Below are 25,084 nucleotides of genomic sequence, written 5' to 3' on the forward strand. Positions count from 1 at the left end.
ATTTTCGGACCCTAAACCGCCGCACCACTCCCGACCAATACACGGTGCCAAGAATTGAAGATGCTTTGGCATGTCTCAGTGGAAGCAAGTGGTTCAGTGTGCTTGACCTTCGGAGTGGATACTATCAAGTGCCCATGGCAGACTCCGACAAGGAAAAGACAGCTTTCATTTGCCCGGCTGGATTCTTCCAATTTGAAAGAATGCCACAGGGAGTGACAGGGGCTCCCGCTACACATTTCAGCGGGTAATGGAACAAACTGTTGGAGACATGAACTTGCTTGAGGTGTTGGTCTATCTCGACGATCTCATTGTGTTTGGAGCCACGCTTGAGGAGCATGAGATCCGGTTGCTGAAGGTGCTTGACCGTCTAAAGGACGAAGGACTGAAGCTGTCACTGGATAAATGTCAGTTTTGTCAGGTTGTCAGCCACCCACCCCCAGAAGAGCCCCGGGCTAACCCCCTGTCACCAACCGAATTAATGGCCGGAAATCCGAGAAGGGGCGCCGGTCTCATCGGCTTGATGAAGGACGCCTTTCAGCCTCACCAGCAAGCTCTCCAGCCTCACCAGCCCGCAGTGGTTGACAAGAAAATGGTGGAAAAATGCTGGAAACTCATGGATAAGGTGGTGCATCTGTGCGAGAACCCCAAGGTGGCGTTGAAGAGCAATCTGCCCTACATCCCGGATCTTTTGCCGAATACCTACCAGCATTTACGCACCATTCTGTCCAGGTATGAGGGCAAAATAGAGATCCTCGGCGAGAACGAGTATTTCCGCGTGGTCATCGACAACTTGACGAACAAGACGAAGCAGACCATGAGTCTTTTTAAGGAGGCCAAGAAGAGGATGTACGAGGAGAACTCCCAGCCCAGGCAAAACCTTACCAAGCTATCTCTGATCTTCAGTCACATGCTAGCGGAGTTAAAAGCCATCTTCCCCAATGGCCTATTTCAGGGCGACAACTTCAGGATTACCAAAGCTGATGCTGCTGAATTCTGGAGAAGGTCATTCGGGGACAAGACCATAGTGCCATGGAGGACATTTCGGCAGGCTCTTCATGAGTTTCACCCTATTAGCTCAGGTCTGGAGGCCATGGCGCTCAAATCCACTATCGACCTCACCTGTAACGACTACATCTCCGTCTTCGAGTTTGACATCTTTACAAGGCTCTTTCAGCCATGGTCATCTCTTCTAAGGAACTGGAACAGCCTGGCTGTTACACACCCTGGTTATATAGCCTTCTTAACCTATGATGAGATGAAGGCTCGACTGCACAGGTTCATCCGCATACCTGGCAGCTATATCTTCAGGCTGAGCTGCACTCGGCTGGGCCAGTGGGTAATTGGCTATGTGACAGATGATGGGAACATCCTACAGACCATCCCGCATAACAAACCACTCTTCCAAGCACTCATTGATGGATACAGAGAGGGATTCTATCTTTTCCCAGATGGCCGTGTACGGAACCCAGACCTTACAGGGTTGTGTGAACCGTCTCCACAGGACCACATCAAAGTTACTCAGGAATCGGAGGGTCAGGGCTGCCCGTTTAGCCGATGTGAGATTAAAGGCACAGAGCCTATTGTAGTGGACCCCTTTCACCCGAAGGCCACTGGGGCTTCCTTTGCTGGTTTCCAGGGGTCGAGCAGAGCAGAAGCCGCAGGCAAGGAAGAGGAAAAGGATGATCGGCTGGAAGACCAGCAACTTATCATGATCAGGCTGGCCTGCACCAAAGTGGAGCGCCCTCCGTCTCCAGTGTCTCAGCTGCCTCCGGTGCCTCTGCGACTGGACCTCTTACAGCAGAGGTCCTCCACCTCCCATAGTGCACTGAGTCAGGGAGCCACAGTCAAAATGGTAGCCACTCACAGGGACAAGCCTCTACCTCTGCCTCCAGCACTGAGAGAGCCTCCCCCTCCTCCCCCACCGGAGCGCCCCTCCCTGGTCGGCCAGGAATCCAGACTCGAAAGGAGACCCCTCCCCTCCACCCTGGACCAGCCAGCCTGGGCAGCAAACTACATGGTGCCACGCCCTGCAACGAAGGCCCCACCACAACAGGGCTATATGGCGCTGTCTTTAAGGGAAAAATATAGATCTTGGGTTGTTAGAAATACCGGCAGATCAACAAACATGCTCAGACCTTCCGGCAGTGAGGTCGGGGACAGAGACTCTGAGGACCCCCAGGATTACGAATCCATGTGTAACATCCAGGCCCAGGCCGGCTCGTCGGAGACGACGCAGAACTCTGAGCTACCATCCTCAGCATTCAGCTGTTCCGCAGGACAAAAAGGAGGAGGCCAGTGTGGAGGATGTTTACGAGTATGACTTTCCCAGACCAGTGGTCCCTCCTGCCCCCGCCAGAAGAGCCCTGTCAGATATCGGCGGCCCTTCTGCAGCCTTCAGCAATCTCAACATAGACTCTGCAGTAGATCCCAGTATGTTTGTAGCAGGCGGCGATCCCGGACGAGCCCCCAAAAATGTAACACTTTTACCACCGGCTCGTGTGACAAGACTCCCCCCTTATGCCCTCGGGTGCAGTCTTGACTCTACTTAAACATTCTGTGATAAAAGATACATCTCGAAAAATAAATATCAGTCTAAGGTTCATATGATTCTCGTGTCTACACAGACAAGCGGAGGCTAAGGAAATACACTTAACCGATTAAGGCTAATACATGTGAATACTCAAATGATAAGACATCATGCAATAAACCCAACACAGGATCTCAGGGTTAGAAAATGTATTAAACAATTGCAGGAAATTCACATCCAACCCTTTTTTTCTTCATGAAAAAAACACATATACAAAACATACAATAAACCCCCGGGGGATAGATTTTAGTATTTTTTCCCTTAACCTGTCCAATGTTATTCTTTCCCCAGAGTGCACTCTTAGTTTATTTTTGTTGTTGGCGCGCTTTAGTTGGAGCTCTTAATAATAACAACAATACCTCCGAGTATCCGTGATGTCTCCACCTCCTCCGATGAATAACTCGCTCGTTGTGGTAGCAACCGTCTCCACTCGCGGCAGCGAGCAACGAATCTCCGGTTCCTTAGATAGCAGCAAATCATCCACGGTTAGCGACTCTCTCCCGAGACAACTCTCAACCTCCGTCTCTTCGCTCCGGCGGAATCTCCGTTAGCCAGGACCGTGGCGTTAGCCTAGCTCCAGCTAGCCAACGTAGCCAAACGTGCCTCGTGCTTAGCCAAGCACAAAAGATACGGGAAGCCCGGCTCAAACGCTCCGAATGATTACCGGGAAGTCCGCAGACGGGTGATATGTTGTTGCCGAACAACTTTGGTGACATAAGCAGTCCCGAAGTCCGTGCTTCGTCTATGCCATTTTAGTAATCCTCCTTTTTCTCCTCTCTTCCTCCCGAGTCTCTTTCCCCCGGAAGTCATCTGCAAGTCATGACCTCTCGTGACGTAGCATATAAGACAAGTTACACCTCCTCTCTTTTAACAGACATTCACATTCCATGAAATTATGTTTTTTTAACATAACTGATTTTTTCACACACGATTTATGCATTTTAATACAAACATTTATATCACATATTTATACCACTCTTAACCTCACCATGAACAATTATTTTCTCTTTAACTTATTCTCATGAAAACAAAATAAATACCACTGATATTTATCAGAGTATTACATATGCTACGACTTCTGTTTTCTCTGGGGCAAGAGCTAAGCTAGAGCCAATAAAAACAGAAACAGGTGGCTGGAAATATTGTCTGATACTGTCCCCTGGTGACAGTTCATAGCTACAACATGAAGTCATGGCTCAGTAACACTGCGTAGAAATAGAAAGCTTCATCTTAACTCTATACACTACAGCATAGCCTAAGCAATAATGAGCAGAACTAAGTTCAGCGTATTGGTGCAGCCCTCCACAACAGTCCTAGTGTCTCATGTGGCCCCTTTGGAGAATGAATTGCCCACCCATGGAAGCCTCAGCCTAGCATACACTTTCTCAGAAATGTAGCTTCATGCTACAGGGACACGTACCTCAGCAGATCTGATAGGTCTGTTTGGCAGCAATATACTGTGTTGGCACAGTAATACAGTTAACGATAAGATAATATCTCTATGAATCTAAAGTAATTGAGCTAAGAGTCGGCGCCACGTATAGCTCAATTCTGAAGTCATCGCTTCATCCTAGTTTTTAACTTCCAGTAAAAGTAACTGTTGTTCAAGATTTATTAGCTACAGTTCCAAGGGGGAATCACCATTTGATCCAAAAGTAATTAAGTGTATGAAGTCAGTAATTTAAAAAGATCTGAACATGATTTTCAAGCACATCTTGAACCCTGTCCCCTCATACATGAAACTGGCTCTATGATTACAGATTTTTGTCATAACAGAGAAAGAGTAAAAACTGCTACATATGATACTAAAGATATACCTGCTTTGATCCAATTGTTGTCCCGCCCTCTAACTTTAGCTCATCTACATGGGTTGCAAATTCAAATATAAAGCACTGTGTAATTGTATTCAAAAGAGAGATACCAGTGTAACACAAAAGAACAGAGAAACACCTGTTTTGTGCAATGACAGTGGCATAAAAATGGATTAGCAGCATCACCATGCCGAAATGTGAATACAACAACTGTGTGTTTGATATACACGTTCAGATATGTAAATAAGCGTGAAGTATACATATTGTTTAGTGATATCAAACAAGTAAATGGTTATATGTTTGTTAAAATAATCAGGGGTTTTAGGTCTGCTAGTTTTATTGCACATGCATGCATTTATGCTATATGTTTTGTATATGTTTACACTATAACACTATGTAATACAAAGAGAATCCAAATATTTAAGTTTAAAAAATCCCAAAAAATCACAAGTACCTTAATACTTTGTGACCTTTTCTCATCTATCTATGTACTTTTCATTGAGCAGCACTCAGTTATTTGCACGTTGGAATCAAGTCCAAACACAGCCGTGAACACTAGAGGGCGAAATGTTGCCTGCTTTGTGTTTGGCAGCACATAACACTCTTTCACACACATGCACCCACCAAACCACCCACACTGGGAAAATGCTAAGAGGCTGATCCCCACATGATCATACCGTGGACTGATGCTGATTTTTTTTCTTTCTTTGATTTCCACATTAAGAGCCCGTGTTTTTCCACAAATAAATGTGATATCTCCAAACCTCTCCACACATACACACCAGACTCCCATATGTTCTACTTAGATTTTGATTCTTTCATGAATATGGATATTGCAGATGTAAGCCTTTCTGTAAACTCTTGGCTTATATTGTGTAAAGTATGGAAAAAAATTTCAGATCCTTCTCTTTTGTTAGGACTGCTCATGCCCTGCTCTTGCATCTGGAGCCTGCTGCCTGTGATTCTGTACATTTAGCTTCTAATTTTTGTACTATAAGTATACAAGGTATATCTTTAATAATGTAGTCTATGAGTAATATTGGAGCTGGAACACTACTCTTTCAGTATTCATCCAGAATGAAACAAATCTCTGTTAAACTAGTTTGTCCACCCAGCTAAACAAAAGCACAGTCTCTTGCTTCTGATGATCTACTATTATGTCCTTGTTAACTTAACATGGGGCCATTTTGTATTATTTCAGCGTAAGAGTGCTAGTTTAGCTCTGGGTTTCAGTAGATACAACTAAGCTAACCTGTTTTCTCTGCAGCGTGCAGGCAGAATAGGGAAGAATGAGCGTAGCTTTTGGATGTTCCCCAGGAAACTTTGACCTTCAAACACTTCATTTCCTGAATTCTGATGATATTTGTTTTCCTTGTGCACTGATTTGTGCCTTCTCTGCAATCATTTACAGTGCACATTTATTTATGTAAAAGAAAAACACAAAAATCAGGTAACACAGTGGCATATTTTACTGTTTCGTCCTCCTTTCTTGTTTCCTTGGTCGAAGTATAAAAGTCAAAGTGTATTCAGATGGCTACTCTGTCTGATATCAGCCCATTTTTGTACATTTTGTTTAGGGAAAAGTTACGAAACTTGTTTGCATTTCTCTTTTACTTAAAATCTGTTTGATCAGATTCACCAAATTTTTATATTTAGAAATATAAAGCTATCTGATGATTGGTGTATTATTTAACAATGACCACATATGACAGAGGTTAGTGTCCAAATGTCTCAAGACATCCCTCTTTTTTTCATATTGTGCTTCCAAGGAGTAATTTTTTTAAGTGGTGCTGCGCAACAGTTCTCAAGTCTTTCTGCAGAGCTTTAAAAGTTTCAGAACACTGTCTGCTTTAAGAGGAGAAAAGAGGGAGAGAGATGAGAGTCCACAGTGTCACCAGCTCCAGCACACTGCACTCTGCATACATGACTAATGGAAAATCTCAATTTTACTGCACACACACAAGACTCTCAGCTTCATAGGAAATACACAGTATCTGTGTTGGTGTTGCAGTTCAGTCAGTTGTTAATGTGGAGGCCCCAGTGCTTGTACTCAAACATTACATCAGCATCCTGTGTCAGGATAGACACGGGTCATAGAGCTGTCCTCTTCCTGTTGAAGTCAGTCATCGTTTCTGTTCTTATTCACACACATAACCAGATGATTCCTTTCAGGCCACTCCACAAATTACCTACTAATGCTCTGTATTCTTTCTTATGCTCATCACTAATACTTCCAAGCACTCCAACACTTTGTCATATTATCTCGTTAGTTGGCATGACCAGGCGTTGTACTGAAAGTCTGAGGTTTACAGGGTGAACAGGAATGGAGACAGTACAGACTCCTGCACTGCACATCAGACAGACCACCGTCCAGTCCAGAGTATACACACAAGTCCTGGAGGATGAAGGAATTACTACCACTGAGTGGCCCTCAGACGCCTGTCCTAAATCCAACAGAACACTCTGGAACAATATGTTTCGTAGTATCCAACCCCACCAGGTCGCACCTCAGACTGTCCAAGAGTTCAGTGATGCTGGTCCAGATCTGGGAGAGGATCCCCAGGACATCATCTATCGTCTCATTAGAAGCATGCCCTGACATTGTCACACATGCATACAAACACCTGGGGGACATACAATCTATTGAGTACCATTTTTAGCTGCTACTATAAAATTTTGGCAAAATGGATTAGCCTGCCACATCATTTTTTCTCTTTGATTTCAGCCCTTTATAGGCTGATCATTTTCTTTTCCATCAAACGATGTGGTATCCTTTCATTCATATCACATTACCCAGTACATATCAGTATAGATATGCAGAATAATCTTTTTTTCTTTATCCAGTTGCGATCTGATGTGTTTTCAGAGCATTCTTTTAATTTTCTGAGCAGTGTACTTATACACTGGTGTGAGTTTTGCATTTACATTAGGAATAAGAGGCTCGATGAAATCGACAGCCTACGACAGCATAATGTTACTTTTCCTCACTTTTAGAACAACTTCCATGGCTTTTTAATGGCCCTGCTTCCTTCCTCACTGGGCAGGGTGAGGAATTTCAAAGTACCTGCCTTTGTTAGGTGTGCCATGTGACCCAGAGTGGAGACATGTAACTACATGTAGCTAGTATAGTGTTTGCAGTCTGGGAACCACCCATCTACATGCCACTTTTTTTTTTTTTTATTATCTAATCCTTTTAAAACCATCCTATCCACCTCATCACTGGTTCAGTGAATGGGACCAATTAAACCCATTTCCAAAAATAGAAATATGATTGCACACTTTTGCCGTTTTTGTTGCAGCAGTACATCATATTTCAGTTTCTATCAAGGAACTAATTTTCCCAAGGGGCCAGATGAGAAATAGGACTGCTGTGGAGGGCCTCAGCAATGAGCTCATACAGTAAGGAGGATAACATTAATATGAGCTGAACTGGGCTCTGTGTTTTGATGCAGCCCTCCACAACAGTCCCAGTTTCTCACGAGGCCCCTTGGGGAAATTAACTGCCCACGCCTGAGAAATGCGCTAGTTACAAAAATGTTATGACCTGATTGTGTCTCCTTTTCCTCAGCCCATGCTTTTCAGGGTGAACTGTTTGATGCTTACTCCGCCCACTTTTGCTATGTTAAAGATGCAAATTTGATGAAGTGGTTTCACACCAACGGTGCTGAAACAACAAAAGGTTTTGCACAGAAAACTTATTTAGTCCTAGCTACTGCCATTTTTCTTCATCTAACGTACCACGAGGATACTTCCAGTTTCTACGAAAGTGTTACTGTGAACGTGATGTCCTAATAAATTGATGATTTAAGGCTTAGAAAGCCTTGCAGGTTTTGCCTCAGGTAATAATGACCTCTGTCTCATAATTAAACGATAGTAAGTCATAATTAGGAGAAAAGTCTCAGTCGAAAGTCTTTTCGTGTCTCCGTAGGCCGAGTAGTTGAAACAGGTAGGAGTGAGACCTCATCTTCTTCCTATCTGTGCGCGAGACCGCTGTCCCTGACGTCACGGGGTTCATTTATTCCGCTGGCTTCCTGCTGGGGCTCCACTCAGTCTTTCGTAGCGGTACTCGCTACTTTTCGCTTCCCGCCTCACTTCAACACTCTCTCCTAAGTTTTCACGCCGGGAGGAAAAGCGCCGACATTTCTGGTACGTACACGCTTCAAATCGCCTTGTGGAGACACGCGCGCGCCCCTGTGTGCGTCTCTGTCCGTGTATGCTCGTGCTCCTGTAACTGTAAGCGGGGTTTCAGAGCTTCAAGTGCCCGTGCGACAGGCTGTCAACGTGTAGGCAGAGATGCGACACAGAGAAGGGAGGGGTGGCTCGAGGCTTCTGTAGCGCAACTCCAACAAATTACGCAGATATGAGGACCAGCTGCGACTCTGCTGGCATTTCTCGCACATCGCGCACAAACGTGGCAGCCAGCCACCGCGAAACTCGTGCAGCATTTCTTGTGGGGTGGCCACTCTTCCTCGTTTTTACTACTTAAACGAGGAAGGGGGAACTACTTCAGCAGCACAGGAGACTCTTAATTTGTGGCGAGGCTCTAGCTGAGGCGCACACCTTCTAATTTCCTCGCAGATTCTGCTACTAATCACATTAAAGGCAGTCACAGCCAAACATTAGTCTGCGTGGTCTGTTTAATCGTCGCCTACTGTGCAAATGGAGAGTGAGTGGTGACCGTGATAATGATTTGAGGCAGCTGTGTGTAATGAGAATCACGGGCTCCACTGCTCACTCTACCTAATGGAGTCTGCCTTTTTTTATTCCCCCTCCTCTTTCACGCTTTTTCTAATTACACACACTGGCTTAGGTAAAATCTCAAAGAATTACTTCATCACGATGATTATGGTGACATGCTGACTGAAAGAAAATGGAATTGTTGCAATCATCAGAGGGTTTATTGAATTTTTCCCCCTCAGAGATATTTCTGAGGTCTCCTACAAATATAAACTTTCAGAAGAGGTTTGTCTCTCAATGATTAACACACACATGTGTAAAATGTTTATTAAGTGCTCTAGGATTTGGCTCTGTTCCCACTTGGTTGGCATACTTAGTTTGAAACTAAGTTAACCTGCAATGCTAGTACATAGATGGCTGTGCTTTGTCAACAATTACAGGCAGGAAGTTGATTTTGACTGGAATAAGCACGTTGTTGGCATTTGCACCTGCAGGACTTTAAGTCAACGCATGCTTGTTGGCCTCCCCAGAGAGCGAGCAAGTGATTCATGATTCCCCCCCCCCCCGGTAGTTGCACTACCTCTACGAACACATTCTTAAAAAACCTGCCTAGCAGCAACAAAATGGCAAGGCAAACCTCTTTATCGCAACATCTGTGTTCAGTATAAATCACTGAAAGTTGCAATTAAGCACATTTAGTAGAATCTTCATTTAAAAACGGGACCAGGATGGTGTCAGTTGGAGATATTGATGCTACTACACAATCAAAAAGTCAGATGGAAAAAACAAAATGGGTTTCTATCAGTTAAGCTTCATTCAGCATCTCTGCAGTCTCACCCTCTTGCAAGATAACTTGTGCAACATCATAAAATCAAGTATGTTTGTTAGCAAACAAACTTCTGCTAAATCTTTACTTGCCTTTGTTTTACTTCTCTTTTTCAAAAGGGGAAGCCAGCTATCCTTTCTTTTTTTTTTTCTTTTTTTTGTTTGTTTGTTTGTTTGTTTGTGGTTGCTCATTTGTTGGCTAGCTAAGGAAAAATGCACTGCCAAGGAGCACCAGAAATGTTGTCCATGTAATAAAACGATGTTAACCCCAGTTGTCCATCTTCAAGTGTAAAAACATGCAGTCAGAAATGCAAACACATAAACCAGTTAACTAATCGGAAGACTGGACGTTAAACTGGTGCTTTCAAGATGTTGTAAAGGGCTTTAAAAAATGTACGCACAGGATTAAAGTTGTCGTCACACTGGCCTGAGATATTGTTTTTATTTCAGTTGTCTTCTGCAAACACCAGGGCCCTGTGCTTCGTACGTCGCTTACTACATCCAAGATCAAATGAAACATCCAAGATCAAATCATCGCGCTAACCGTGAGCTCGCTAATCCGGTTCCCCGAACACACCTGCTGTTGACGATTAGTACAGCTGGATGAAGTAATGTGCGATCACTGGGTGCCGTAAAAGGGGATACGCATCGATAGCAGAAACAGTGATCGGCAACCCGCTGATTGGTTGGCGAAAATGGCGAAGGAGCGCGCTCGGTATTTTTCGGCAGCAGAGCAAGAACTCTTGAGTGAGGGATTTCAGGAGTTTCAGAGTTTAATTAAAACGCAAGGGAACACTGCAAAGGCTGCAAAAGCAAGGAGAGAGGGCTGGCAGAAAGTTGCTGACAAATCAAACTCGTAAGTAATCCAATAATAACAATAATAATGGAGTGGATTTATATAGCGCTTTTCAAGGCACCCAAAGCGCTTTACAATGCCACTATTCATTCACTCTCACATTCACACACTGGTGGAGGCAAGCTACAGTTGTAGCCACAGCTGCCCTGGGGCAGACTGACAGAAGCCAGGCTGCCATATTGCGCCATCGGCCCCTCTGGCCAACACCAGTAGGCGGTAGGGTAGATTTATCATATCACACCATATTATCCAATATTATATTACATTATATTATAATATGTTATATTATATCCCCTTTCACATTAGAGCCACAACAGGACCCACTAGAACATGGGAACAAGTAAAAGTGAAATATAAGAATATTCTACAGAATGGTAATATTTATCACTTATATTGCTTGTCGTCTCTTGGAAAGAGACCCTGGAATAATCTGTTTGTTTATAACAGCAACCAAGAAAAGGGCAGAGCAAAAAAAAAAGACAGGTGGTGGTCCTGCACCCCCTCGTCAACAAGTTGGTTAAGTGAATAATACCCTCACGGGAAAATCGATATCTCTCTATGAGCACACTGTCGCGCTGAGCTAAAGGATCCTGTCTGTCCCGCAATATACACTGAATTCTGAGGACTCTCCTTATCAATCTTGCACCTTCCGCAATGGGTTGCTCGCGTAAACGGACAGGATATGACTGCGACAGACTTCCCAAATCCACCTTCGCTTTTATAGCCGTGGTCTCTCATCTTGATTACACGAAGTAATTTACAATTACTACTCTGAAATATGAATTACATCTGTAATAATCACATACATGTAATAGAATGTTAATAGTACATTTCCCTTTTTTAGGGAATGACCTGTATGTATCTGTGTGAAATCAATAAAAGGATCAAGTGCTGCATTATCTTTAGTTACATTGATGTTTTTTATTTATGGTGAAACAGTGGTGGAATATCGCTGTTGCTTTCGTATGAATGACGCGGACATACCTGCGTGGCCACGATCTAATCCTGTTTACATAAAGTAAACCTGCTCCCCAGCAGGTTTACGCTTACGGCTCTGTTGCTATGACAGCAAGTCCCGGATGGGCTTCGGGGAACCGAACGATCCAGGATCACGCGAAATCGTCAACAATCTAATCCAGCTAACTCACTTAGCGCGGTACGAAGCACAGGCCCCAGGCTATGAATTGCATGTGTCCAGGTTTCGCTTAAGCCTGGAGACTCCGGGGAATGGGGGGGGGGGGGGTCCTCACCGAAGATGTTTTGCACATGAGATGTGTGTTTGTTTTGTTACTTTTTGCATCAGTTTATGATTCTGTCTTTAGTGTGGGGAAGTATCCTACTTAAATCTTAAGTCTTCACTCATTACTACTTTCAAGAAGAGGGAGCATCAGCTTTCAGGCCATTCAGAAACCCTCTGTTTTTAAGATTAGCTTTTTAACTTTCCTTTTTTGATAAAGATCATAGGGCTGGATCAGATGACCGTCCCTTAGATAAGTTGCAGAAGGCTTAGGCCTCTGGGGGCTTCCCATGATGCACTTTCTTTTCTTTAATTTGCATCTTTTTGCTCACAGTGTTTATACACCACACTGCATTTAATCATTAGTTATTATTCTCTGGCTCTCTTCTACAGTGTGACTTTTGTTCTGTCTTCCTCCCCTCACCACTAACCAGTCACAATAGATGCCCCACCCCACCCCCTGAGCCTGGTTCTGCTGGAGGTTTTTTCCTGTTAAAGGGGAATTCTTCCTTCCCCCTGTTGCCAAGTGCGTGCTCATAGGTGATCCTGTGATGGTTGGGGTTTTCTCTGTATTATTGTTGGAACTACCTTACAATATAAAGTGCCTTGAGGCAACTCTTGCTGTTATTTGGTGTTATATAAATGAATTCAATTGAATTAATTTAAATGTATTACTCTAAATTTTATTTAGCACATTCAAAAATGAGAGCTAACTGAAAGTACTTTCCGTTTGAAACAAATGTATTAACGTTTAAGCGTGTGAAACAAAATTGAACCGCAAAATCTACATAAAATGTGGTAAATAGAACAGTTACAGGGAAATCAAGTGCAACTGAAATGGAAAAAGAGAATCTCTAATCAGAATTAAATGAATAAATTACAAAGAAAATGTTAACATTACAAAAGGAGAACAAATATATGAAAAATTCCACAAATGGAGAATAAGAGAGAAAAGACACACAAAGGACTCTTTGGGTGATTACCTCAGTGACCTTTAGTCATAATACAAAGTTAACAGACTTGTAATATAAGTGCTATATAGTCTGATGCACAGAGAGCGTTGAAAACACAATTTTTAACTTTACCAGTGCAGCTGAGCTTAAACGGGAGCGAAGTGTTGTCTTCTCTTTGTACCAGTTAAGTTTTGTAGTTGCCACAGACTTGCATTACAGCATCCTAAAGCAAAACTCAATAACTTAAGCCCAGTGTAATGTAGGTAGATCTGTCCTCGTCTGGATATTTGATTGCATCACATCAACATAAGACAGAAAGCACACAATATACAAATACTTTGACTATCATTGCATCGCATGGATAATTTTAACCAGAACCAATTGGACAAATTACGTGTTTCATTTGTTAAGAAATTTGATGGCCTGAGGATTAAGCCTCCCATCAATCACAATATTATTTGCCTTGCTGCTTTATAAATGCTTTTTAAGCTTGGTAATCCAATTCCCAACAACCTACCAGCTATTGTTACCATCTTTTTAATTGCCTTTTTCTGTGCCTCAGAGGCTGTTACAAACCCAAAGATAATACAGTCAACACACTTTCAATAAAAGCATGATCAAACGTGTGAAACATGTATTAAACTATAGCGTTTGTTGGCTACCCATCGCAACGCTAAAGGATTTTCTCATTAAATTTAAAGCAAGGATCTTTAAGGATTCAAGCATGAATAAAGTGAATTACCATTTCATATCATGACATTTTTATTATTATCATCTCTAATATCTTTGAGTTTGGTTAGATTAGTGTTGTGAATATATACATTTTAGTGTCTGTAACGCTTTATCATTTAATTCAAAGATCTATCGCTCTCCCACTTGTTTGGTATTAGGTGGGGTTTCACATCAGTCAGGTGTGGATTGTTCCTCTGAGAGCATTTGTCAAAAGCTTAGACTTCCTCTGTCTGTAAACAATTAAACCTCAGCCACAGGTGCCCAGTTGGGGCATTATAATGCATTTGATCAATTATTTAGAGTGAAGCATCAGGGATCAACTTGCTGTCTGCCTGCCTGCCTGTAGGCTTCAGTAGCTCTTTCACAAACATTTGATCAAACGCCTTAGCAGGCCCTGCAAGGCTACATCCAGGGACAGAGCTTTCTGTTCATTCACATGAAGACACACGATTTGAGGGAGTATTTCAGTGTAGGCTGATGAGTTTTCAAGGGCAGCTGTATGTGGGATGCTAGATATGTTCGGGGAGAGAAAGCTTTTACAGTCTTTTGTTCCAGGGTCTTTTTTTTTTTTTTTCCTGTGATGTGCACACTTTCTCTGCAGCTTTAAAGGGGTTAATGCATGCATGATCCTTTTTTGTTTGTTTGTTTTTTGGTCAGGCTAAGAGACATGCCTCCCCTCTCTCCCCTGCACTCCCGTTTTTCTTCACAATCACATCTTGTTTGTTTTTCTCAATTATCTCATCTCTATAATCATAGACCAGGCACCACAAGGAAACATGAGCATTACTAGATTCCTGCCTGTGAAGCAGCTTCACAGCAATTCTTGCTATTAGCCAAAAAAGTTTGTCCTCCTCCAACCCTGGATATATTGGCCAAAAGAAGCATGCAGTGCTTCCAGGTAGGCTCTGGTGGGGTTTTTATCCTTATAAATACCATTTATAAGTGGGCACATGCTGGTATTTGTCTATATTTTGGTCTATCATTCTATACTGCCACTTTGATAATGTTTTTTCAATAGAGCTGGGTGAACTAAAAAAGAAATAAAATTTAAAAAAAAAATGACAGTTTTAGTATAGTGGATGGGGATTTGCGTCTTTATTTTTGAGAAACCAACAGGTTGGATGCCAAAAAGTGACTGTAAAATTACACCTCAATTACTCCTCAACCACTTGGGGAGTGGTTGCTGGAGGTTGGTGTCTAATGCTAGGTGGAATCGCTCACAAAGAGCACCATAAACCTTGTGATTGTTGATTCTGACTCTTCTGAAAACACTTACAAAAGTGCAAAGCAAAACAGAATATGAGACAACCACTGGCAGGTGGTCACTGAGCAGTGCCTAGGCCCGTGTGGTTTGCCCTTTACTTGCAGTGGATGGTGGCAGGCATGCCCCCAAGCAGACAGGACCTATTAGTAGCAGCAAGGACTTAAGCCACTTACAAGAATCATTGTTTTATATTTATGTGGCATATAGAACATGTTCTATGTAGTTTTATTTGTATAGCACCAAAACAACAGTCACCTGACTTTGTAATATGAAACTCTTCAAAGTGTTGGCGTCACCAGCATTGGTGAGAGAACTCCACACAACAATGACCTGTTTTACCGGCTGTCAGGTTATGTTTCACGAGGAAGTGAAGCTACACTCCACCACACTCAACAATCGACTTCTTTGCCAACTGCTGCTTTGAGTGGTTAGTCTGTGCTGGTTGACTTTAGAGTTTGAAGGTGCTTTGAAGTAGGGCTGAACGATTATGGAAAATAATCTAATTGCGATTTTTTGCCCCAATATTGCGATTGCGATGCGATATGCGATTATTTTTTTAAGGTCTTTGTCTTCTGTATTATTAAACAAAGACAAGCAATACATCATATAGTATGGCCAATACTATATTACATTAATTTTAAACTGTTCTTTCCTGGAAGACAGACCTCTGTTATGATGACATGAGGTGATGCATGAATTGATGACTGACATTTTTATTTAACTTCTTCAATCACAACAGTATATTTGAACATACACAATAGTTTATTTTTAGCTTACAAACATCTGAGCATAAAGTGCTGACAAGGAACCCTGGTGTAAACATTAAAATGAAAGTCAGTACAATGTGCAGATTGCAGAAATATACATAAAAAAAATCAGTGGCTTTACCACACTCAGTTTTTCGACATCTGTGAACTACTAGACAGTCATTCAATTAAAAAATAATATTAAATAAATAAAACTAATAAATAAAAAATACACACATCTTACTGATCTCTGCAGTCAGTAACATTACACATAAAGTGCAAACATAATAGCAATTGTATAAACACACACACAAACACGCCTTTAAAGTTTAAAGGCGTGAAATTGGACGGTCTAGCCTTCTGATTAGCTAATCAGAAGGCTAGTTCTGATTAGCGTCACCGCTGTCTCGGTGGAGTTTAATAAACTCGGCCGTCTGCTTCTTGCTATCTAAAATATAACCAGACACTGGTGTAAATTCTCGACTGTCTCATACTTCTGTTTAATAAGTTTTCTGTTTGACGTTTAGTCAGCTGTGTGAAAACCAAGGAGGAACCCACCCGGGGGATTAATAAAGTTTTATTTTATCTAATCTAATAACTTTAATCTCAGCCAAACCGATTTACTCACGAACAAACAAAACACTGAAAAAAGCCCAACAATAACATTTTTAGGTTGTCTAAGTGACTTATATATTACGTTTAACCCGAGCAGCGAAACTCCGCGGTGATCTGAAAATGATGTGCCGGGAGTTGTGCCGTTCTCGGCCGCATCAGTAATCCTCGAGCTCCCGGCTAGCTGTCGAGCTGGTGGGTAGCAGACGCCTCTGAAAACGTCGAAGCACTTTTGCAAATATGGGATATCTTGATAAACCGAGCAGATATTTGATGTTTACACAACTACTTTCTCGCCTGAAAATATGTTAAAAGTTTATTTTGTGACCCAGAAAGATTAGTATGAGTAATTTTAAAACTTAGTAGCGGCCGCCATTGCTGGAAACTGGAGTTTGGCTGGGCCGCGCTATGAATTCTGGGATATGGTAGTAATTTGGACAGCCTTATAATCGCAGTATAATCGCAGCCTTTGCGGTTAGAAAATTGCACTTGATCATGTCGCGATATTATCGCAAATGCGATATATCGTTCAGCCCTACTTTGAAGGTCAGACTTCGACATAAAAATTTTTTAATCCCCCCCCCCCCCTCCTACAAACTGTCGGCTACCATGCAAAATGTATACAAAAACTGGCTGCTGGATATACTGCTAAATTCAAATGATAATTTAGGCATGTAGTGAATCAGTGAGTGCAGTAACTAGCTGCAGATTGCACTACATGAGTGATCGATTCAATGATCAGCATGGTCATTTGTGTTCATCTTTCAGGAGGTGCTTTGCATTGACCATTTACAGTTAAATGTGGAATAGCCCACATTTACTGGTTTGTAAAATCACTTGGTTTTACTCAGGCACTTAAACACTCTTTAGTTTTTATGTTGCAGATCCTTCAAGGGCCCTAAACACAAAGCAAGAAAAACTAGAAGGATGGTTATTCGCACACAGACACAAACAAGGGGCAAATCTACAGCTACAGCAGAATTAATAAATGCTTGCAGAAGGCACCTGGGGGTTTAATACAGCTGGCTTGTTGTTCTAGTCTTGGTTATTAAAGCACCATAACACAGCAGCGTGATGTGAATAATTGTCTTGCATGTTTGCGGTTTAAATGCCAGGATGAGTAGGCTGACACACCTCCTGACTTTCTAAACTCTGTGGCCTGTATAACCTTTGCATGATTGAATACTGATCCTGTTGGCTCCTGTTCTTTAGCTGGTACTTTGTTTTTCTGGCCACTGGTTTGACCCATCTTAGTGTTATGTAATACATTTTCCACACACTTTAATTCATATGATAATCCAGTTTAAGCATATGTACGTCCTCCTTAGTTTAGCTGTGACACTGCTGTTTTCGAAGTTGCTCTGCAGTGTGAGTTTGAAGAGTTTGTTCTGCTGGACACCTGCAGTTATGTTGTCCCCATTACCTCTGCTCTTTTGATCCAAAATAATCCTCTCACAGATATGTGTGTTCTTAACTTGATGCAGATACTTGATACTTTGACCCTCTCCAAAACAGAAAAAAGAAATCTGGCGTAGGAAGCCAGCAGTTGGCTGTTCTGTGACCATTTTAAATAACTTGACATTCTGGTGCTCGTTTTCTTCAAAAGGCAGACTTAGCTTTGTGGGGTAAGCCAACTACTGTCAGCAACAAGTGAAAGATGACAACAGTAGCTGGCCGGTCAAATAGCTTCACATTTGTGTCATCCACTTTTACTGCCAGTGGGTTTAGGTGTGTCACGGACATCGTGCACACGCTCCAGCCTCTCGAGCCCAACTTCCTCCCCAAATGACCTCATGCATTGACAGCTTTTGTGGGTGTTTTTTGTTTTGGTTTTCTTCCTTGAAACATGTTTAAGCTAATTTTTTTTTCTTAATATTAATGTGTAAACTGAAGTTTGTGCAAATTGTTAAACTGCTCAGCAAGAGCACAGCCCACTTGCATATTTGGAACCTTGTGGATCAGCTCAGAAAGAAGACGGATCCTAAAAGTAGATAAATGACAGAAATGCACACAAAGCGACGGTGCCTCTTCTGCTTGTGTTTTCCGTATCGTAAGATTCATCGTGGGAATGATCGGATAACCTTATCAATAAAATCTTACGTAGAGTTTGAGACGGTGGGAGAATAATAGTCTAGAGTGCAGACTAAAGGTTTAATAAACTACACCTGATGTTTGGGTTTGCTGAATAGAAGATAAGAGACAAGCGGCTTCAATTTTCCATATTGAAACCGAAAATTTAATTTAACCTTGGTTCTGAAAGTTCATGGAGTTCACGCAGTCCTGATAGGCTGATTGTAACATCAGCTGATGGCTCAGCTGAGACCCTTTTGTGTATCCCGTTGGCAAATTTCCCCAGCTTCTCCATTTCATGCTATTTCTGACTTAATGTGCTCCCGCTTGCCTTACCCTGACAGTTGGTCACTACAATAGATAATCAAGCTCGGTTCATGTCAAATAGTGTTGTCATTTACTCCCATTAGTGGGCCTTTCAATGTGGCATTTTTAATATTCTGTACAGTTTTCCTTACTAATAACGTATTAGTAAGGAATAAATTTCTTATTCTTGCATGTTTAAATCCTAGTTTGGTTTTTTTTGTATTTTACTGTTATTAAAACGTATTTTCCCTGTTATTGCTTCAAGCTGCTGAATTTCATGGACGTTACATGGTGTGAATGCCCCTTTCAGCTTTCCACTTATCACTTGGGGTCAGAGCAATACCATGCTATAGAAATGATTGCAGATGCAGTAACAATACTTTTGACCAAATTGGTCCTGACAGAACTAGTTTTTGAACCATGCTTCCTGTCAGCGTTTAGTCTAAGCTAGTCTTTCTCTCCCCTTTCAGTTGAGTTTGGAGGCCAGTCACATTATGGGCATTGTGTGATGTTTTTAATAAGGTCAGTCTCAGGCCCAGTATAACCCACAAGCTATATCAGACTAAAATATCTGTTTTTATAATATAGATATTTATAATAAAGATCTTTTATAATCTCTTTCTGGTGTGAGTGCTGTTTTGCGCTCACATAGTGAAACTTGGTCCTAGTTGCAGCAGGGATCAGACAGATGTACAGCTGGAGCTTGGCACTTGGCACAAGATGTGATGCAGCAAACTGTGCATCTGCAGCACTGGCCAGGGATCCACAGAGCGTCTACAGCAGTGGGACCTGGGGAGTTGTTCCTCACATCAGTCCATATGAGCTCCAGAGCCCAGCAGCTGCAGTACCGTGTTAGCAAAAGTTATGCAATCAGTGTCCAGAGTTAATGTTTGTTTGATATTTTTAATCATCTGCTGTGTATGAGCTATTACTCTGCATCGCAGCAGAATTCACTGACAGTTTAAGTCTTCAGGCTGGTGGCAGTGGCTCTTTGCATTCAGTGAGCGTTGTGCCCACCAGGATTTTTCCACCAGCTGACAATGAAAATAAGGTGTCAATGTAGCCCTTGACTTGGTGTCTAGTTTTCAAGTAATAAATCAGTTTATGCTGCATGTCGTGATGTGCTGTTTTCTCAAGCAACCAGCCATCTGGTTTAGAAATGAGACTCCTGTAAAGCGATCTGTAATGTTTACCAGATGCTTGGAGTATAATTTAAACCTTTTATATAACAACTGAAAGGAAACTAAGATAGGAGAGTGTAGAGCTACAATTTCTCCTCGGGCAACACCGAGATAGAGGAGGATGTTGCCCACCCCCGTCCTAGTCTGACAGTGCAAACCTGAATAACCAGTTTAACTGTAACTACGTGTGTGGCGATTAGGGATGGGTACCAGTAGATTAGGGATGGGTAAACGGTAGTAACCAGACCGAAAAGCAGCGCACATTTCGGTGCTTTTTAAAAATTTTTTCCCTTAGATGTCATACAATTTGGATTCCAGCCAATCATTTTACCTTTGCGAGCGTAGTAGGCGGGCCCAGGTACGTATGTTCTTTTAGAGCAGAGCTACAGATTAAAAATGCCCGAAGCGGTCAAAGTCTGGCTGTACTTCACAGCAAAATATGCAAACTCAGCAGCCTGCAACAAGTGCTTTAAGGTGATACTGTGATACTGTGCAAAGGAGGTAACACCTCGAATCTGATTAAACATATGGCGACGTATAGCATTTTGTTAAAAGCCGAGAAATGCGCCGTATTTGATAGCTTGCTGCGAGACCTCACACCGTGCACATCTACTGCGGGTGTGGTGCCTGTTATCGGACCCGGAGTTAGCAACATCCCCCAAGAACCCGAAGAGTAGCGTCCTGGCCCCTAGCCCTGCCAGTGTAGCAGAAATGATGACGGATGATGATGGCAGCAGCCATTCTTCTCTGGGCGAGTAGCTTAATGTTGTTCGTGTGTAATTTACGTTGAGTAGGCTAACCACGTTATTAAATTAATGCATGTAAGGTGAACTAGCAAACACCGTCGTAGTTACATGCGGCTGTCTTCTTGTTTGATGGCAGATACTCCCTTCATCCTGGCCAAAAAGGCTAAAATGACCAAAGAAAAAGTGGAAAACAGCTAAACATGAGAGGTTTTTGGACAAAGTTTGTTTTTTCCATTGATTAAGCACTGCTTCCAGCCAAGAGTGATACCATATATGCCCCATAGCTGCAGAAAAGTCTAACATCGTTATCTTTTTACTAAAAACAGCTGGACATGGTTTTTGGACCAATTTTGTGTTCTCCATTCTTTAAGCACCGGTTCGAGCACCGTTTAAGCACCAGTACCGTTTCAAAAGTACCAGTTTGGTACTGGTATCGGATAAAACCTAAACGATAGCCATCCCTAGTGGCAATAGCGCCAAAATGCAAACATGAATGACCACGGAATCGCCCTTTAGCACTGTCAATGTGAACAAAAGAGCTGGATAGCTAACATGGAATCTTAGTTTACCCCCTTTTTTTAAAACTTTATACACTTTAATCTACAGTGGTTAAACAACCTGAGATAATCTGAAACCTGCAGTTTATATTTGCAGCTATGTGTATTTTTGTAATAATTTTAGAAAGCCATTTAATGCAAAGAAATAACTCTGGATCTGGCGGAAACTGCTCAGAGGAAAGGATAAAAGATAAAGTCAGTACGAGCAGACCATGATAACGATTTGCATGGTTGTTGTTCCTGTAAGGATGGATGAATGGCTTAGAGTATACATAAGTCTAATAGAAAATTGTAATAGCTTTCCAAACATTAGTTTCTTATATTTTGTGTGTTTATTGGTTGAATGGACCTATCATCACTCTAAATATATCATTTTCCCAGTGGAAATTAGGGAAGCTTGCGGTGTTGACCTTCTGATCTCATTTAAAGCCAGCTACTGTGTGTTATCACACAGGCAGACCGATGCACACAACTAAAAATGCTTCATAATAAATAAAATCATATGAATTATATTCACAATAATGCAGTTTGTTCTGAAAGCCACTTTCAGACACGCTGCACGGTATAAAGTTCTAGCAGTACAACACCCTAATAGTAAAACTGGAGAAGGATTTGGATTTCTGTAACGGTGCCGTACAATAATCGGCTCCAGTCAGCCGACGGGAGAAAACCACCTGCGTTAATGATTATGTGAAATATCTATCCTAGTGGCCAGTTATCAGCTGGACGGTGTCATTCTTCATAAAAGCCAATAATGCGACTGATAAAGTTGACACACATCAAAGTGCTTTGTCTACTGCAGTGTTTGCAGACTTGGGTTTAGAGCTGCAATCGACAGCTGATTTGATTTTGTGTGCGTTTGTGTTTTATAAGCCAGGCCACAGAACACTTGTTTCATATTTGGATTATCATTTAATAATTTGGTGCATTTAAAAAATGAGTAAATACATAAAATAACATGCAGTTATCAATTCATTATTTTGTCAGAAACTCACTGTGAACCATTATGTTCTTGGGGAAATCCTTGTTAGTGGTATTACAGCACTATTCTAAAAATAAACAATACTGTTCCTATACTTCATGGAAATTATTCAGCTTGTTAAAGTTATATTTGCATATTTGGAGGTCTTTCAAGGACAGCAAAGTTGTGCGCTTTGGACTTTTGTTTTCCTAATATATAAAATTGTCCAGGTCCAACTACTTCCTTTTGATTTATAGTAAGAAAACCATTTAATTGGTCTCTACTTTAAAGAGTTGTATAATTGATGAAGCCACCATGTTCTTATTTTTAGCATTAAATAATCAAAACATACTAAAATAACTGGGAAACCCTCCCAGTCAAGCTGTGGATACAGACTGGTTCAGTTACAGCTGCCGTTCTCCAGCTAAACCTACTTCAAACCAGTTTAGAAAAGCACAGGCATGTTTAAAAACTTTACACATTGCTATGTTGGAGACTTTAAAATGAAGTTAGATTTTAAAGTGCAGAATCACTTTCATGTTTGCAGCATTTCCTGATGTGGTGTGTTTCCAGAATGAAGCGGATGTTACAGGCTGATTTAAAATTTTGCACAAAACAGGTTTGGCAACCTTGAAGTTCCTCAAATGTGAGTCTGTGTAGGACTTCACTGTCCTTGGAACACAGCTTTATTTTATTTTACTCATCTTTTTCTTATCATGTCTATGCAGGTCGTGTGGTATTGAGAGACTGCAGACATCATGGTGAACATCCCAGAATACTATGCAGGAAAAAACGTGCTGATCTCCGGAGCGACCGGCTTCATGGGCAAGGTACAGTTGTGGTTTTCATCATCTAGCAGCCAGCAGGACTGAGCCCAGCAATATGAACTTTGGTAATCTTTAAAGTGGCTATCTGGAGAGTTTCCAGTCTGAAGCATGTTACACACACTTGACTTGAGTTGTATGTTAAAGTGAAGTGGCACACACGATGACTCTCCATCAGCTGGAACGTCTCTGCACAACTGCAGCCATCCAGTGAACTGCAGTGTTGCAGTTTTGTGATGATGCAAACACATCGAATTCTATTGTCAGCTACTATTTTGCAATATAGAGCTCAGCAGTGACCACTCATTTTAAAAGGCTCTGGTTCCAGAAGTGAGTTTCTCATTAATTTCCTCCAGTGACGCATCGCAACTTTTATATAAAAGATTTAAGCGTCAAACCAAGCCGAGCAGCTGTGAGTCAAAAATATTTGATTTGGGTCCTCAAAATAAAGGGAACCGGAAGAAGGCAAAAGTGCAAGAATGTGTACAGAACTAATTTTTGGCAAGAGGAAAATGATTACTCAACCCATAATGCATTGCAAATCTCAAGTTCCAACTTCAAACATCTTTCAGCGTTTTCGAATGTGATCTTTTTATTATCACTGTGTTTTTATATGGTTAATAAAAATGTTGCACATTAGTAGTGTATATATATGTTTGGAATGATATACAGTGTTTGAGTTTTTTGGTTTGTTAGGGCTTATTGGATTCAATTTCTAAGCTGCTTTTGGTTTGTGACTGTATAGCAGTCATGGTGATGATAAGAGTCATGTCCTGAATTTCTTACTTCCACTTTACTTAAGCTGTTAGAGGAGAGTCAGAAGGCCTCTTAGTCAACCACCATGTAGTGTTTAACAGATTCAACTTGCATGTGACAGACCCCAGTTTGAGATGGGGATGGGACACGAAGTCAGCCTCACTGTGTTCACAAGCTAGTGTACTCCTTGTGCCAGTACCAAGCGCACATAAGTGGGAGTTGTATAAGGAGGACTCTTGTGCAAAATCTTTGCCTAATAAAATATGCAACCTCTTTGAAACAAGAGAGAAGCTAAAAAAAACTTTTTTGTTCTGTATCAGTTTGTCTTTTGTGAAGATTTAGCAGGACTGACCAGTTGTAACAATCTCAGTCCAAACTGAGTCATTTTGCTTGCTTGTTATTGAAGGTGCTGCTGGAGAAGCTGCTGAGGTCCTGTCCAGAAGTCAGATCAGTCTATGTGCTGGTCAGATCGAAAGCTGGTCAAAGCCCTAAAGCCCGCATCTCCGAAATCGTCAACAGCAAGGTGAGTAATGGGCAAAGAGAGGATGGTGTGATGTGATGAATGGTTTTGAGGCTCTTCTGTAGCTGGCAGATGGAACAAAAATGGCGCACAGAAATGTTATACTGCATATTTTTGCCACATTGACAACAAACACCCTCTGGATGGACTGCCTTTGCACTTTTGCAAAGTCCAGCAGTTTCTCATTTTGCTCTAGTTTGGTCTTTTTCTCCCCTCTTACTTCATCACTTCCACAGTTTGGAGACTGTAGTGGCTTGCGTGTGCCAAAATTTGTCCTCGGTCATCTTCAGAGTCTCAGTGGGGTTCAGATCAGGCTCTGGGATCGCAGTGTCATTATTTTAGTTTCAGCCAATTTTGCAGAGTGACAAGCAGCAACATGTTGGTGAAGCAGCTTCTGATAAAGATTGTGCAGAAACCCCCCACACCGTGATACTACCACATTCTTTGGGAACAGTTTTCCAGTTTGATGCCAAATGCAATGTTTAAAAACAAGGAAAAACAGGCTGGTCTGAGAAGTGACGACTCTTCATCCTAAATTGTGACTAGGTCAAAAAAAAGGGGTCTTCTACAGCATGACAGTCATCTGTATTTGGTTATGGTCTTCTGTAATTTCCATGTCGTACTGACTTTACTTTTTTCACTATTTTAGCTGTTTGAAAAATTGCAACAAGATCAGCCAGACTTTGCAGAGAAGATCATTGCAGTGAACTCTGACCTCACACAACCGGAGCTGAATCTGAGTAAAGCGGACCAGAGCATCCTTGCTGAAAACATTGACATCGTCTTCCACTGTGCTGCCACTGTCCGCTTTAGTGAGCCACTCAAGTGAGTTATTTTTTTCCTCTTTTTAACCCTTTAAAACT

The 25,084-nt window shown here is 41.8% G+C and overlaps 1 protein-coding gene and 1 pseudogene across 3 annotated transcripts in view; both read left to right on the forward strand.

Moving 5' to 3' along the window:
• Window positions 1-247: 247 nt before the first annotated feature.
• Window positions 248-3,529, forward strand: LOC308392182 (E3 ubiquitin-protein ligase CBL-like; annotated as a pseudogene). Its single transcript has one exon. The product of its transcript is annotated as an E3 ubiquitin-protein ligase CBL-like (transcript).
• A 4,861-nt stretch (window positions 3,530-8,390) lies between these two features.
• Window positions 8,391-25,084, forward strand: part of far1 (fatty acyl CoA reductase 1) — a 28,805-nt gene continuing 12,111 nt past the window's right edge. For both annotated transcript variants that reach the window (XM_080875785.1, XM_080875786.1), the window contains exons 1-4: window positions 8,391-8,544; window positions 22,850-22,951; window positions 24,108-24,224; window positions 24,871-25,046. In XM_080875785.1, the coding sequence (XP_080731911.1) occupies window positions 22,880-22,951; window positions 24,108-24,224; window positions 24,871-25,046 (365 nt within the window). In that variant the 5' untranslated portion in view covers window positions 8,391-8,544; window positions 22,850-22,879. The remainder of the gene's footprint in view (window positions 8,545-22,849; window positions 22,952-24,107; window positions 24,225-24,870; window positions 25,047-25,084) is intronic.

The sequence above is a fragment of the Rhamphochromis sp. 'chilingali' genome, assembly GCF_963969265.1.
Source record: "Rhamphochromis sp. 'chilingali' genome assembly, chromosome: 2".
Classification (NCBI taxonomy): Eukaryota; Metazoa; Chordata; class Actinopteri; order Cichliformes; family Cichlidae; genus Rhamphochromis; species Rhamphochromis sp. 'chilingali'.